The 15,218-nt window shown below is 45.7% G+C and overlaps 1 protein-coding gene across 16 annotated transcripts in view; it reads right to left on the reverse strand.

The window, feature by feature from the left end:
- The window catches only part of KCNMA1 (potassium calcium-activated channel subfamily M alpha 1), a 728,164-nt gene that overhangs the window by 345,689 nt on the left and 367,257 nt on the right, over window positions 1–15,218 (reverse strand). For all 16 annotated transcript variants that reach the window (XM_021699676.1, XM_021699672.1, XM_021699675.1 and 13 more), the window contains one exon: window positions 13,631–13,692. In XM_021699676.1, coding sequence (XP_021555351.1) covers window positions 13,631–13,692 — 62 coding nt within the window. The remainder of the gene's footprint in view (window positions 1–13,630; window positions 13,693–15,218) is intronic.

A 15,218-nucleotide genomic window follows, 5' to 3' on the forward strand; every position in this document is an offset into this window, starting at 1 on the left:
GAAGCTCTTCGAACTTGCCATTGGTGTCAGAAGTTAAGGGTGGCCTTGTGTACTGTTCATCCTACCCCTCCTTCCATATTATCTAAATTCCTCCCTGAAGGTGTCCTAAATTAGTACAGCTTGGAAAGCATGCCCTCTTCTGGACTCAAAGCTAGCACAGCTCAGACTACATTTTCACAAAACCCATAGTAAGATACAGATTTTAAGTCAAGAGCCAGTGAGACATACATCTATACAGTATACAGAGCACTATGGATAGAACTGAGACAAATTTTCACCCAATCACAATGACCTTCTGGAACAGTGTTTCCACCAAAGCCTGTTCAATCTCATCCTTTAGAAGTGCTCATTGTGACCCACTCTACCGCCTTCCCCGACCATTAATGAGTCGAGAGCTGCAGCTTCAAGAAGCTCGGGTCTTGCACACCACCTCGATAAGGAACCACATCACTGCTTTGCAAATTCTTGCTTTGTTTCCTAATTTTAATGTGTTTACATCTTGTCTCTCTAAAGACCTGATTAAAAGCTTCAAAGCAAACCTCAAAAGGACAACAGAAATATCGAAATTTGGGGGCCGCATTCACGCTGGGCACGGCACTCAGAGCCTTCTACAGGCACCATCTGATTGCGTGCACACACAGCTGCAAGGTAGGTATTATTGCTGTCCCTCGTCACTCTTTTCACCCCGTTTCACACAAAAAAAAGACCTTACAGTTTAGGAAGGCTAAGTACGTTGCCCAAGGACAAGGACTATGAAGTGGTAGAGCAGGGTAAGGCCAGGACGGTCTGATTCCAGATTCTGCTCCTTGCTCTTAGGCAGTGGCTGCCCTTCCGTTCCATCCATTCTCATTCCAGACCAGAGCCCCCCAGCAACCTCTCTGCCCCCCAGGGACAAGGCAGCAGCAACACACATGAATGCACAAAACCGGCCAAGCAACTCGGGGTGGAAGAAGCTGGCAGACAGTTCCTCCAGCCAGCACTCTTTTCTAGCAAGGGTCACTGACCTTCTGCCCCTACCCGGCGCTACCAGGCCTGTCTGTCATGGTTCCCCTCACTCCTCTCAGGGGAGTCTCCTTCTTCTGGAACGCCAGTCACCCCTGACTGCTTCCCCCCACCCCACACCAATTAAACTGTCACAGTTGGCTGGCTTAGAGACAGGTGCTGGCAGGAAGCAATTTGAAAGAAGCAGGGAATTCAGGAGGGACGGGGCTTCTCTCCGGAAGCTGCTCTTCGGTTTTCTGTCGAACTGGTCTGCAGATGGGTCGGATGAGCCCACAGATGTCCCCAGAGACTCTGTAGCCACAGGTGAGAGACTTAGCCTTCTGGAGAAGCGGCGGCTGCTTGCATCTGTTTGGGCACCCCAAAGCTGCCCAGGTCCTGGTGCTCCAGAGCTGGGCCTTGGACGGAATGATTTTGACTGTGGATTATGTGCATCCTGAATCACAACCCGGGGAGGAAATTCTCCTCTAAATACAGGTGCTAGCCCACAGGGTGGAAGAGAAGCAGAGAATAAAGCGTGCTTTGGCTCTGCCCTGTGGACCCGTCTCACCTTACATACCGCTTTCAGTGCTGCCTAGTATTAAAGCAATGGCCAGGAAGCCTAGGGGCCTCCCTTCCCTGGTTTCACTAGTATTGCCCCACCATTTTCAAGATGTCAAATGCAATGGGGGAAAGGGGTATGACTGCCGAGATGAGAAAATATGCCACAGAGAGTCTCGCGCTTAGATGTGTTTTATAGACCAAGAGGGGAGGGTTCCCAGTCTCTCTTTAATCTTCCCAGCCCTCGGTCACGTGATCTTCATGGCAGAAGAAACAGCAGTGCCTGAGCAGATGAACCCACCCTACGGAGCAGAAATCCCTAGCTTCGGCTCTGTGGACCAACTTTAGGGTCCCTGGCAAGCAAAACTCCTACAGTATTCATCAAATTTCCAAAGGGGTGCTTGACCCACAAGAGAACCATCACCACAGCACATGGCAATCTATACATACTGCCTTCTCTAATTTTACTTGCTGTAGGTACCAACTCTTACTCATTCATGCCCCCTCTAGGCATATGCACATGAGTGCACACAGACACGCAGCCACCAAATGCCCCGTCCTTGTCTACTCTCCAGCCTCACCAAGTACCCGGTAACAGATTGTGCTCCAAGGCACTGACAGGCTGCATGGCTGCCTGGAGCACATCTCAATTATTACTGCTGCTCTTTACAGACCTTGCCTTATCATTCTTGTTCATGCTATTATGAAGAGGGCAAAATCCTTAATGCACTCCCCATCCTTCTTCCTGATGCTAAAGGAAAAGCGTGTACCAGGTAGGGTCATCTCATGACATCCATGTCTTTCATCTTTCTTTATACACAGTCCCTGAAGTCCCCTCTAAGGCATCAAGATCAACTGTGTCTCAAATTGGGCCATTGGTTCATTTTGGGATGGGAGGTAGGCAGAGGCGGAGAGAGAGAGGTGAAAATACCAGCTCTCAAAGGAAGAGACAGGGGCTCTCTGGGCATAAATAGGAACATGGATCGAATATCTTTAAGAAGGACAAGTGCCTTGGGCACCTGGGTGGCTCGGTCATTAAGCGTCTGCCTTCAGCTCAGGTCATGATCCCAGGGTCCTGGGATCAAGCCCCGCATCGGGCTCCCTGCTCACCGGCTTCTCCCTCTCCCACTCCCCCTGCTTGTGTTCCCTCTCTCGCTGTCTCTCTCTTTCTGTCAAATAAATAAATTAAAATCTTTAAAAATTAAAAAAAAAAAAAGAAGGACAAGTGCCTTACAGTAGATTCCAACATCTAATGGCCCTGGAGTCCTACCTACATTTTCTTCCTTAGAGTATCATGATAAGTGAAAGGCAGTATAAGTATTTTCCACTTGGAAACCAGACTGATGAAGCAGTTCTACTGGAATCGGAGTTATCATAATGGAATGGCCATCTTTTTTATAGCTTTGAAGATATCCAAGCTCTATATTCAAGCAAAGTCTAACAACGCTACCTTAACATTAGCTGCCAAGTTTCCATGTAAAAAGTGAAAGATGAGGGAATGAAGATGTAGCTCCGACTTGGGACCATATGTAGGAAGAAGGGTCCAGAGATGCTTCCGATTTTGTTTTTAAAGGGGCCACAGCCTAAGAATTTCATCAGTAAATGTTGAACCAAATGCTCAGCAAATTGCAAGCTTTAAGGTTGATTAAAAAAATACAGCCAAGGGGCGCCTGGGTGGCTCAGTCGGTGAAGTGTCTGCCTTCGGCTCAGGTCATGATCTCAGGGTCCTGGGATCAAGTGCCACATCGGGCTCCCTGCTCAGCGGGGAGTCTGCTTCTCTGTCCCCCTCTAACCCCTCCCTGCTTGTGTTCTCTCTCTCTCTTGCTTGCTCTCTCAAATAAATAAAATTTTTAGAAAAAATACAGGCAAGATTTATCTATGTTAACCCATGTTTTCATACCCACACATGCTAGAAATTAAACCACATTTCATATAATGTGTCCATTTAGACAAGTAAGTCAGAAGATAGTCTCTAATACTTATCAACACACATGCTTAGTATAATCAACTCAGTTTTGGTCATGTTAATACACCAGCAGAACAGACAGATTTGGGCCTCTTTTCTTAAAAAGAATATGACAATTTAAGGGGGTTATGTTCACTTCCATTTATGTCCTGGAAAATACACTCTTGTGACTTAGCAACCATGTTTAAAAAGCTCTTGCAGTTCTTAAACAAACAGAGTGTATGTTTATGAGGTCCTAACGACATTATTTTCAGGGATGACGTTGAGTTCATGATATGTAGCTTTAGGGATTTACAGTAAGTTGTGGGTGATTTATTGCTGTGACATACAGTATTTGCCTAGAGAAAAGTGGACACTTAGCTAAGCAGCATTTGCAAGTGTGTTAGATGGGTAACAAGCCAGAGCACCTGGAGACCAAGGACTCCTCACTTTGGAGAGGGAAGGGGCCCTTTCCGGGGGATGGAGAATCAAGAGTTAAGAAGATTTTCTGGCACTCAGAGAGCAGAGCTAATTCAAGACCAGCAAGAGAGACAGTTTAGAATAAAGATTGAAGACAGGAGGCCCAAATCTGGCCTGCAGAAGTGTTTTGTTTGGCCTGCAGAGTACTTTCAAAGATCTGGAGCTGTGGGCAGTATTTTAAAACTGGAGATTCCACATAAAGCCTGGTTTCCTCTCCTCTCTCTGAAACACAGGATGATCAGGCCACACGGGCCTACGCTCTGCTTGGGGACAATCAGCCGGAGCTGGGAAGCCACCTCGGGAGAGGCTTGAGCTCTCACCTCAAGCCTCTGGTCCTCACCAGATCTGTTTTCCTCCTTCCTAACATTTGCCCACCCCCATCTCCTGGAGCTTACCAACCTTGCTAGAGGGAATGGTATTTTTCACTGTGGTGCTCTCAGCGAACATATCCCCTAAACTGGCAAGGCTCATTTTCAGATAGAAGGATGGACAAAGCACATGTTTCTCTCTAAAATTCATCAGAAGATTATTGGGTTTTCTGAAAAACAAAAAACTGGACCTATCCACAGGTGCCATTTTTTTTTTAAGGCTGGGCTGCTGATGTTCCTATTTTCCAAAGCCAAGTCAAAAGACATGGTTTGAAATGGAATGTTTATTTTTAATTTCCTCATCTGAAACAATTAGATGACACTGAGAGGGATGGGACATTAGGCCTCTGTCTCTGGGCTTGTTTTGTTATCTGTGAAAATTTCCAGATGGATGGGGCTGACAGGAAGGGAGGAAACAGGGCCAGCTTTCCATCAGGCATGGCAGATACAGTGCCTACGGCCCACCAGACTTCCAGCGCCCTACAAAAACGCCTTAATTTTCATTTCTTTCAAATCAGAAGAAAAAAATATATAATAATAATGAATATGTGATAACAAATCCAGCCTGGATTTTATTCATCTTTATATGAATGCAGTCACAAAATGTAACTTTTAATATTCTGTACAGAGAAAGGGACCCAAAAAGGCACAAGGAACTACACCCATGAAAAGCACCATGTGACCCTCCAGGCAAACCCTGGTCTCCAGACAAACGTGTCATGACCATTTCGTCAGTAGCACCGCCTGCTTTGGCCGTAACGTTCTTCCCTACCACACCCTGGAATGTTCTGCATGTGGCAAGTTCATAGACAAGGCCCCTGAAAAACACACTACACCCTGACCTTGGTCTCAGAAAGGTGGAGTGGATGCCTTTTAGTCAGCCCACTTCTAGAAATTTCCAAAGAGAAGTTTCCAAAGATTTTCATCACGTGCAGTTGGAGAACAGGTATTACCACCACCAGGGATGGTTTGCTTGTGTGGTTCTGTTATGCTACCCCTTGAAGCACCCTCAATCCTTTATCTCAGCAACTCATGGCAAGGCAGGGCTTTGCTGGACTCAGCACACACTGAAAATACAAGTCAGAGGACATAGCACAGGCCATAATGAGAGGACCCTCTGTGGATTCTTAGAATCAAGGGGAGAAGGAGTTTTCTACCTCCTCAACTCAAAACCTTCCCAGAGCCAAAACACTCCCAAGACCCAGCTGTCTCCTTGGCTTCTCTACCTTCAGCCCGGATCCTCTGCAATGCTCATATTAGAGAGTGATGATATACTGCCTAGTGAAATCTCACTTGTTATCTTGTTTTGTTACCTCATTGTTCCTATCTTTGTCTTTTTCCTATGTTTATGCCCATTTTCTCTCTATTTCCTATATGATGGCTAGACTTCCTGACCCTTGCAAATATATATATAATTTAAAAGTTTTAATGAAAAAGATCAGGTCTGACACATAGTATTTTCAATCCTCCATACCTAGCAAACGTCTTACATGCAGTCAGTACTTAATAGGGATCTCTTACCTGACTGATACCTTTAAGGGCATGGGTTCATGGCTCTCAGCTTCATCTCTGTTGTTATGATGAGACTGGTGGCCAACCCTCCCATGCTATGCTTTCCCATCAGTCTAGAGTTGGGACAGGATTGTCCCCTACACACACACACTCCCTTCTCCCAAATTCTATGAATAGTGACATGTGCATCAAAAAGCCCCAAGGGCATCTTTGCTGCAAGAAATTCTATTTTTAAACCACAAATGACTCATCACTGACCAGGGTCTCCCCAAAGCTACAATTTGTCAGGCTGTCAGGAAGAAGGACAGGGGGAATAAAAACAAAGCCAGAGGTCACATCTCCATTCTCATCTGCAGCCTGTAAAACCTATCATAAAGCTGTAATAGTCTACACCAAACCTCAGGATAAGCATGGTTGTGTTAAGCATGAGCTTTGCCCTTGTGTTTGGATTAAACCATTCTGAGCGCTAACCTTTCTCTCCAGCTGGCTCCCACCCTGATCCCTGGGCAGTCCTGCATGCACGTCTGACTGCGACTTTAGGTAAAGGACCAGTGCTATGCATCAGAGAGAAAATCCAGCCCTCTTGCCTTATAAACACATGCTCATTGCAGAAGACATAAACAACTAACTGAATCTTCAAGGAAATGCATTTTCTTCATTTTCACTGAAACAATCTTTCTTTTAAAAGAAGCAAGAGGGCTGAAACAGTGTCAGATAATCCAAAGTTTTCTTTTGAAATTCTGGAGAGTGGTGAGAAGAGAAGAAAAAATGCATTCTAATTTTGGAGAGAGTAGATATGGATTTATAGACATAGTTATCAGATAGTGTTTTCATAGGCAAACAAATGAGCCATTGGGCAAAATGCCCTCAAAAGTCAGGCATAACAAATTCCAGGAAAAAAAAAATTCCAAACAAAGCCAAACCAATGCATTCAGTCTTGTTAACCTTCCACAACACAGTTGAGCTCTTACCTCCCCCTCTGAAATAGTACAGGGGAAAAAAAAAAAAGGATCATAAAATCAAGGAATTCAGAGCCTCTTGCCCAGGGGGATGAAACAAAGGAATCTCAAGCGCCCACCTGGCATTACCTTTGTTCTTTTCCATGGTCCTAAAGTTGCCCCCATGATGACAGTCTGAAACTCCAAAATGGGCGTAAAAATCACTATTTGCTTTGCTGTTCAATGGGTAATATTTGCCATCCCATCTTTGCTCACTTCGTATTTGGCAGAATGAACCCAAGGGATCAGGGAGAAAGGGGCCTGGACTGAAGAGAATTGCACGCTGGGCGTCCTTGAGCAGGTCACTTCACCTTCCTGTGGCAGGAGAGGATGCTGAGGCACAGGGAACAGTGGTACCTAGAGGACTCTGAAGTCTCTTCAAGTTCTGGCATGTCATTCTCTCAAGTTACCTTTTGCAACACACCTGGAAGGTCTAGATCTGTCCTCCCTCCCACTCCTAACATAGTCCCTGATTTTTTCCAAGGAAATGCCAAAGATGAGCCAGCCCTTGATGCTTCTGGATGCTGTCACATGTGGTGTGCAATGGGAAATGAGGCAGGAAGCTGAGACCACCTCACCCAGATGGAAGGGGGAAGGACAAAGAGGACTTACCCCCTAGGCATATCCTTATTCTCCATGTGTCTCCTCTACCAGGTTTGTGCTCACCTGATTTTAAAAAAAATGGCATTCTGGAAAGCTAGATGAGGTAGAACAATTGAGTTAGGGCTGCTCCCATGTCAGAGAATCTAGTGTGGCCATTAAAGGTTAAATTCTGCAAGGGGACAAGGACTTCCCATTGGGAGTTATTTACAGACTCTTTGCCCTGAGTGTGCCTCCCCTCCCCACCCCTCCGTGGGCCCAGCTCCTTCACCATCTGACATTCTATTCTTTCAACAGCTGCTGGCTCTCCTGTTGTGCTCCCTTCACAGATGTGCAGTGCTGTTCTGAACATCCTGCCCTTGAACTTTCCCTACCCATAATTTTCCAAACCAAAGCCTGGCAATAAAAATGTCAGGGAGGGATAGAGAAAATTGGGGGGGAGTATGTAAAAAGGAAAAAAAAAGAAGAATAGGGAGATGCTTTGCACACACAGTGACTTGTGTTGACTTCCTCAACAAAGGTTAAATGCATACCGTGACTCCTCAACAAGGACATCAAGGAGGAGAATGGCAGGGAATTTCTCAGCACACCACCTAGAAAGATCAAGTTCCATAAAGGAGCTGGGCACAGAGTAAGGTGGTGAGCTTCCTTCCCTATGCCATGGGCTCCCAGCTGTTCTTCCTGTGAGGCTGGGGTGGGGGGGCCTCTCTCATTACCTGCTTTAGTGTGCCAAATGACAGGCACAGAGGACGAGGTAAGCATGGTGGGGGGAAGTGAAAGGTCTTTCTACCGGGAAAGAATCCCTTCAATGGGAGAAGCCCTTGAGAAACAATCAGCTTTCCTTGTTCTTTGCTAACTTGACCCTATCCCATCACCCAGTGCTGCCACACCACTGAGATAAAAGAGAAGCCATAATTTAGGAAGAAATGAATCAAGATGTAAACAGACATCAGACAGCTCACATCCCACAGACCTGTCCCACATGTCTCGTGTCCTAGGGAGGAAGCTGGGCTAGGACCCCCGTAGGTACTGCTGATGTGCAGACTTGGTGGCCCCAAAGGTAGGAAATGGGATGATGGAGAACAAAAGAGAAAATAGGACAGATGAGTCGGCTCAGGAGGCTAAGCTACTCCTCATTCTTGCAACTCCTCACTCAACCCATGGAGTCACTTCCACAGTCTGGAATTGTACTTCGAGACACCTGGAAGAGAGATGCCTTTAGACATGCTGGGTTCGAATCCTGACTCCATGATGGACGAGCTACATGGTTTGGGACAAATGCTGCATCTTCAGCCTCCTCACCTGCACAGCGGGAAGGGCAGTCACACCCACCCAATCAGGTTGTTGGGAGAACTAAGTGAGGTGGTGTGTGATGTGTATTATAATGTGCTTAGCACCATACCTCGCACACTCTATGATCAGGGAATGGTAGTTCTCCCAGCCACCTGCCTGTCTCTTCCTTTCTGAGGAGAATTTCCTGGCTGGGGGACTAGAGGCCCGCCTGTGTGAACACTCAACGGGTAAGATCGCTGGGGATTGGCCAGTTCCACGAAAGCTCTGGGTATCCCCATCACATCAACGGTACCAGTTTTATTTTTGGAGACGATGTAAACAATCTGGTCAATTGCTACTGCAATCTTAAAGATAATCTTCCTTAACCATACCTAACCCTAAGCAATTTTACCGCGTGGAAAATTTTCGCGTTAGTACACTGAAGAGGTCTCAAATGAGCATTCGAATGAATACAAGATGAATGAGCCCATGAATATATACGTAAAATGTTAAATGAACGTTGAAGACCTGGGGAGGACCATTTTCACATCATAACACTGCCATTACCCTGGAAGCCAGCCCTTGGATGAGATGCTTTCCAAAATTTGTACTGCTGTTCCCTCCTCCTTCCTAATGGCCATATCCCCAAAGCAGCATCGCTGATATGGGAAGCCAAGAGTAAAGACTGGCGAAATCAGCAGGTGCCCCCACTGTGTGCCAGATAATTTTGGAGCAGGTAAAGTCACTAAGGAAAATTTTAACAATGTATAACCTTTCAGCTTTACTCGGCTAACAGCAGGTACCTTGCCTTGCAGAAGCATGAGTCTGCACTGAAGTCACCAGCAAGCAGGACTTGACCTTCATTTTCAGTATACGCAGTATTAAATATTCATAATCCACATAACTGTAGCATAAGAAGTAGCTGAGTTTAAACATGAATCAAAGGAATAAATATCTCCCCACAGGTGAGTCATCCTTTCCAAGAATGCCCCTGGAAAAAAATGCAAATACCCAGGGCCTGGAGCCGCTGTCTCTTCCAACTTTCTCTTGAAATTCTAGAAGCAGCAGGAACTGCTGCATTATACAACCCGTGAATCCTGCCCTCACGCTGGCATCGTTGGGTCTTTTTTTTTTTTTCTTATCTATTAGAGAAGAATTACTGTTCCTATGTCAAAGAGAGGAAACAGACAGGGATGGAACCAGCAATGGTGACATTATTACCCACAGGGTGTCTGGGGCACTTTTGACTCGGTTGCACAATTTTTAAAAAATCTTTGCTTCACAGAGTATCAGAGCGTGTGGGAGGAAAGGGTCGGCATGGAGATCAAGAGACATCAGAATTAGGAGCTGGAGGGGCATATGCTTTAAATTGGGCAGAACACCTTTAAAAAGAATGAAAAAGAAACAGAGTTCTTTTGGGCAATATCTGCATCCTGTGGCTAATTTAGTATCTTTTGAGAGATGGGGTTACTGTGTTTGGAGGGCTTAACGCTTCTCTGTGTCTGTAAGGAATTGACACTTGTGTCTATCCAAAGACTTGGAGGAACAACTCCCTCTGCTTGGGTATTTCTAGAGAGTCTACCGCTGGGATGATGAAGCATAATTTTAACACAGTTTAACGTAATTCTCTTTGGCTTTCAACTCCAGGAGCTCTGAGCGCAATCTGTCTTAGCTATATAGCAATCACTCGAGGCTGTGCAAGTGATTCTTCTGTGGCGATCACTCTAGGAAAATTAAGACCCAAAGAAGGGCTCCTCAAATCCTTGAATGAAAAAGAGCTGCTCAGGGACCTATCTTGGCCTAACAACGGGAAAGGAAAGATGTGTAGGAGAGGCTCTTTGGAAATGACTTACCCACTGCCTCTTGATAGTACAATAAGCTTGGAAAGGTTAACAAGATCAGAGAGGCACCAATTATGACACGTATCTGAACTGCCTTCCCTACCTGCTGCCACACGGAAAGGGAATAACCAAACCACCCAGCCTGCCAGCCCATTCACACAACCTGAATCAGCCTGCCTGATACTGAGCCTGCAGGGCAGACCACCAGAGCATATTTCATATATTAATCTGCCTCTTCAAGGGGCTGGGTGCAGAGTCTTACATCTTGAACTTGTGCTGTGGAGCCTTCCCCACCATTGTTGGGGAGGCCAGCGCTGATTAAAATTCACTGAGACAAGCCACCTCACAACAGTGTCTGCCCAATTAAGCTCATACAAAGGGAAAGCCTGTAGATTTATTTATTTGACTGATACATTTGAAGGGCATAAATGCTAACAAAAATTGTTCTGAAGAATATTAGGTTTTTCCAGGGAGATAATATAGTGTAACTTCCCAAGAGAAGTTTAAAGCTCTCTTTCCGAGATGCCCAAATGGCCAGCCAAACCACCAGTGTGTCCAATCGATGAGAGTTTGAATGGGAAGATGGATTTTAAGAATTTACATTCAGCTTTCTTACACATTTTCCTTTGCATCTTATATGTGGATAGAATTTCATTTTCTCTTGTTTACTCTGCTTGATTACAATGTCTCATAGGTTCTTTTTTTATTCCTGGGAATCTATGGACTTGCCATAAAGGTTATTTTACAGATTCTACTTCTTCCCCTTACTTAATGTGCGCATGCTTCACGACTACCCCCAGGAAGATGGAAGACTCCTTGGTATTGGCTGTGCTGATCAGATCGCCCACAGGACAGAACCTTGGCAGATGGCTATAACCAAACGTAGTAATGCAAATGAGAAGTGGAAGGGCTGACAAAAATAAACATAAGGTCTTCTTATAAACCAAGTCTCACTATGCCAAGCCACACAGGTCAGTCACAGAGAAGAAAGACTGAGGCTAGGACAGTCCCCAGAGAGAATGGGGACAAGCTTGGTTCCAAGATTATTGACATTTTTGCTGAGAAAAGCAGAAAATAGGACTGACTGCCCATCTTTGGAATAGACTCTTTGCAAGTCCAAAAAGAAACCACAGCCAGAGAGGGCTCCCAATGCTGGCTTTCCCAAGACTTAGCAAAATCATAACAAAACCCGAAGAACACTGTGGTGCTGCAGGGTATCCAGGGAAGGGGCTCTTTGCTTTGGGGAATTCCATTCCTTTCCATCCTCTTAGGTAGAGCCGAGAACACCAGAATCTACAGAACAAAAGACTACCTCTCATAGACACTGTAAAAAAGGACACAATTCAAATCCATCTAACAAGAGCATTTTATTTCTGAGAAATACAGAGGGGCAGAAAGGCTGGGGAAGGGAAAGAAGGTGCCGAGGCATCTCTCCTAACTGATCACCACACTCACCTCCATGTAAGGGTTTGCTCGGTCTGGGGCACACATTCTACATGCCCAAACCCATTTCCTGAGCCTGGCATGGAAGTTGACAGGGTATGCACCCCCTGACATGTGAGAACACTCCTCACTCCTGGGAAGAGAATGGAGAAATAAGACCAGGGCTTTAGAAGATCTCTGGTTCAATTCAAATATGATCCAGAATCATTAAGAGTAGATATTTAGAAGAGGCTTACCTTCAATGACATACCAGTTGGAGTTTTCCAGACTGAAGTAGCCCTTCTCTTTCTTGGCCAGGAAGAGCTGATGGAGGGAGCGTGTAGAATCTTGTCTCCTGGAGGACTTTGAAAGGACCCTCCACCTGAGGTGGATGAGGGCAGTCCAGCCTTGTGCATGAGGTCGGGCTGAAGGATCTCTGATATTCTCAGACTTGGCTGATCCCCAGAGGTAAGTGATTAAAGGGATGCTTTCTTTATTTTCCCTGACATGGCATTTTGGCCTCAGCACCCAATTGCACAAAATCCTTTGGATGGTGACCAGATGCCTCTGAGAAATTCAGAATTTAGGCGTGCATGAAATTACTACCATCCTGAGCCACAGAAAAAGGGCACTAAGCTCAGAATCCAGGCACACCAGGGTCTGTGCCAACAAGGACACAAAGCAGGTTCCTGGAATCAAACTCTAGTAGGCAGCCATACCACGGATAGAGTTCAAAGAGGTGAAAACACTCTCACAGTGGACAATGAAGGCAAAGAGTTCAAGTTCATGTCACCACAGAAAGGCGCATCAGACCAGCTCGGCTCCAGCTTCCCAGATGCTGTCAGCCTCAAGCTTGCAAAAGAATAGTTGGAACAAATGAGGTACCCTGGGGTGACACCTGCAGGAACCCAGGCAGAGTGGGCCACCACCTAGCAGTTCTGCTAAGTCACCTCTTCTGCCTCCTATAAAGTCTTAAACGCTGTCACAAGACCCCATGTCAGGCTCACCCTAGAGTACCAGTTCACTCAGCTCACACCCCAGGGGTCTGCATGAATGTCCACTCTAGGAAATCCTAGATGGCAGTAGGCCTGCACCTCTGGGAGTCGCCATGAACTCCTCCATCCCATCTGTTACCTTCACAAGTCAAGAAGCACCAACGAGCGATGCTCCCACGGAATATTCTGCTTGATAGCAGCAAAGGACAGAGCCATGCTTCCTAATCTGAACTCCGATAAGATTAAAGCATCAGAAACCCTAATGAGATAAGGACCTTACATCCATGGCAAGAATGGCTCAGGCCCATGTTGGCTGGATACTTGGAACCCTCCCAGTGGTTGGACACTCATACCAAAGCCCTCTTAACCTCTCGAAATCTTTAGTATAAATACTTCAACAGGACACAGCTATTTCAAAATAAATAATACCCAGCAAAAAGGCTTACCCTCAGGTACTTCTCCCTCCCCCTTGTGCCAGCAGAATCAAAGTAACCTTCCTTGTGTAAGCTTATTTTCCCCTTCAGAAAACCAACACAGAGTTGCCCTGCCTTCCTTTTACAGCCTTCTAAATTTTGGTATTAAAGTAAATCGATTGATCAATGCAGAGGCTCATGATTGTTTTAGCAAAGAGGGCAAGACAATGTATTTGAATACTCACTTTGACGAATCTATGAAGTATATTACAAGTGCACCAATGCTGAGAGCAAAGACTAAGACAACCTGCAAAAGAAGAGGAATACGTCATCACTTAAGAGCCAACACCGAGAAGCTTTGTGTTTGGTTTTGGGGGTTTTTGTTTTTTGTTTTTTTTAATTTTATTTTATTATGTTATGTTAATCACCATACATTACATCATTAGTTTTTGATGGAGTGTTGCATGATTCATTGTTTGCATATAAGACCCAGTGCTCCGTGCAGAACGTGCCCTCTTTAATACCCATCACTGGGCTAACCCATCCCCCCACCCCCTCCCCTCTAGAACCCTCAGTTTGTTTCTCAGAGTCCATAGTCTCTCATGGTTCGTCTCCCCCTCCAATTTTTTTGACACATGCGGCAGCAGCTGGGAAGCAGGGTTCCGACTGCTTTCTGGGGCCAGCTTGGGAATCTCAGCCCCCTGGAGGTCCCCACAGGATGCCCTGATGTGGCCTCCGCACCTTGCAGTGGGCAGCAACCTCAGTGCTGGCCAACAGGGGTCAGGCCAGACTCTTGTATCTGTGGCGCTGGGTCTCATCTTGCCCTATCATCAACAGCGTCTAGCTTCTCTGCAACTGAAGTCAGCACTCTCCAGTGGGAAGGGCAGGTAAACATTTAGGGTAATACAATGGGTCATATTATGTGCAACCTCGGCCCAGAGGAACTCAAATATGGGAATATCAATTTTTCACAGCTCTGCTAAGATACCACTTACATACCATAGAATTCACCCATTTTAAGTATACGATTCAATGACTTCAAGTGACCTGACCGAGTGGTACAGCCATTCCTGTCATCTAGTTTCGAACATTTTCGTCAATCCCAGTAAGACCCCTCACACCCATGAACAGTTAATCCCTGCTCCTGCCCCCAGCCCTAGGCAACGCATGATTTACTTCCTGTCTCCAGGCAAGAACCATCAATTTGAAAAGCACAAATTTGCTGCTTGTACAAATGTGTGTGTGTGTGTGTGCGTGTGTGCACGTGTGTGTGCCTGTGTAGTTACAACACTTCTCAAGTATTCTGGAAATGGTTTAGGTGAGGAAAGCCAAATTCGGTAATACATCAGAGCCAGCTACACGAGAATCCTAGTTCATCTTTACACTCTTCACTCAAAATTAATCGCCATTGACATAAAAGACAGTCTGGCACATCCTCCAAAGGATACCTGTCACACTGAAGCCCATCCAGTGCATATGTCGCAGCTGAGGCTGACAATGACACTCTCCATTCTAGTTTGTTTATTTAGGCTTTCGCAGAGGAGACCAGTAGGGCAACTAAATGAATGCTCAGAAATAAGAAAGATGCAAAGATTGGAAACAAAAGTAAACACCACTGCCAAACACACCACCAACAAATACCTTTCAGACACGCTAATATCCAAAAGGGACTTTGGATGAAAAGAGGTGTCAGTCTCCTCAGAGTATCTACATATTGCCATCCCTCTGACATCAGCTGGTGGAGAGAGATGAATCCCAACTTACGTAACGACTGGGCACGGTCAAGGTGTGTGTGTGTGTGTGTGTGTGTGTGTGTGTGTGTGTGTGTGTGTG

Source organism: Neomonachus schauinslandi, chromosome 6, assembly GCF_002201575.2.
Source record: "Neomonachus schauinslandi chromosome 6, ASM220157v2, whole genome shotgun sequence".
Taxonomy (NCBI): domain Eukaryota; kingdom Metazoa; phylum Chordata; class Mammalia; order Carnivora; family Phocidae; genus Neomonachus; species Neomonachus schauinslandi.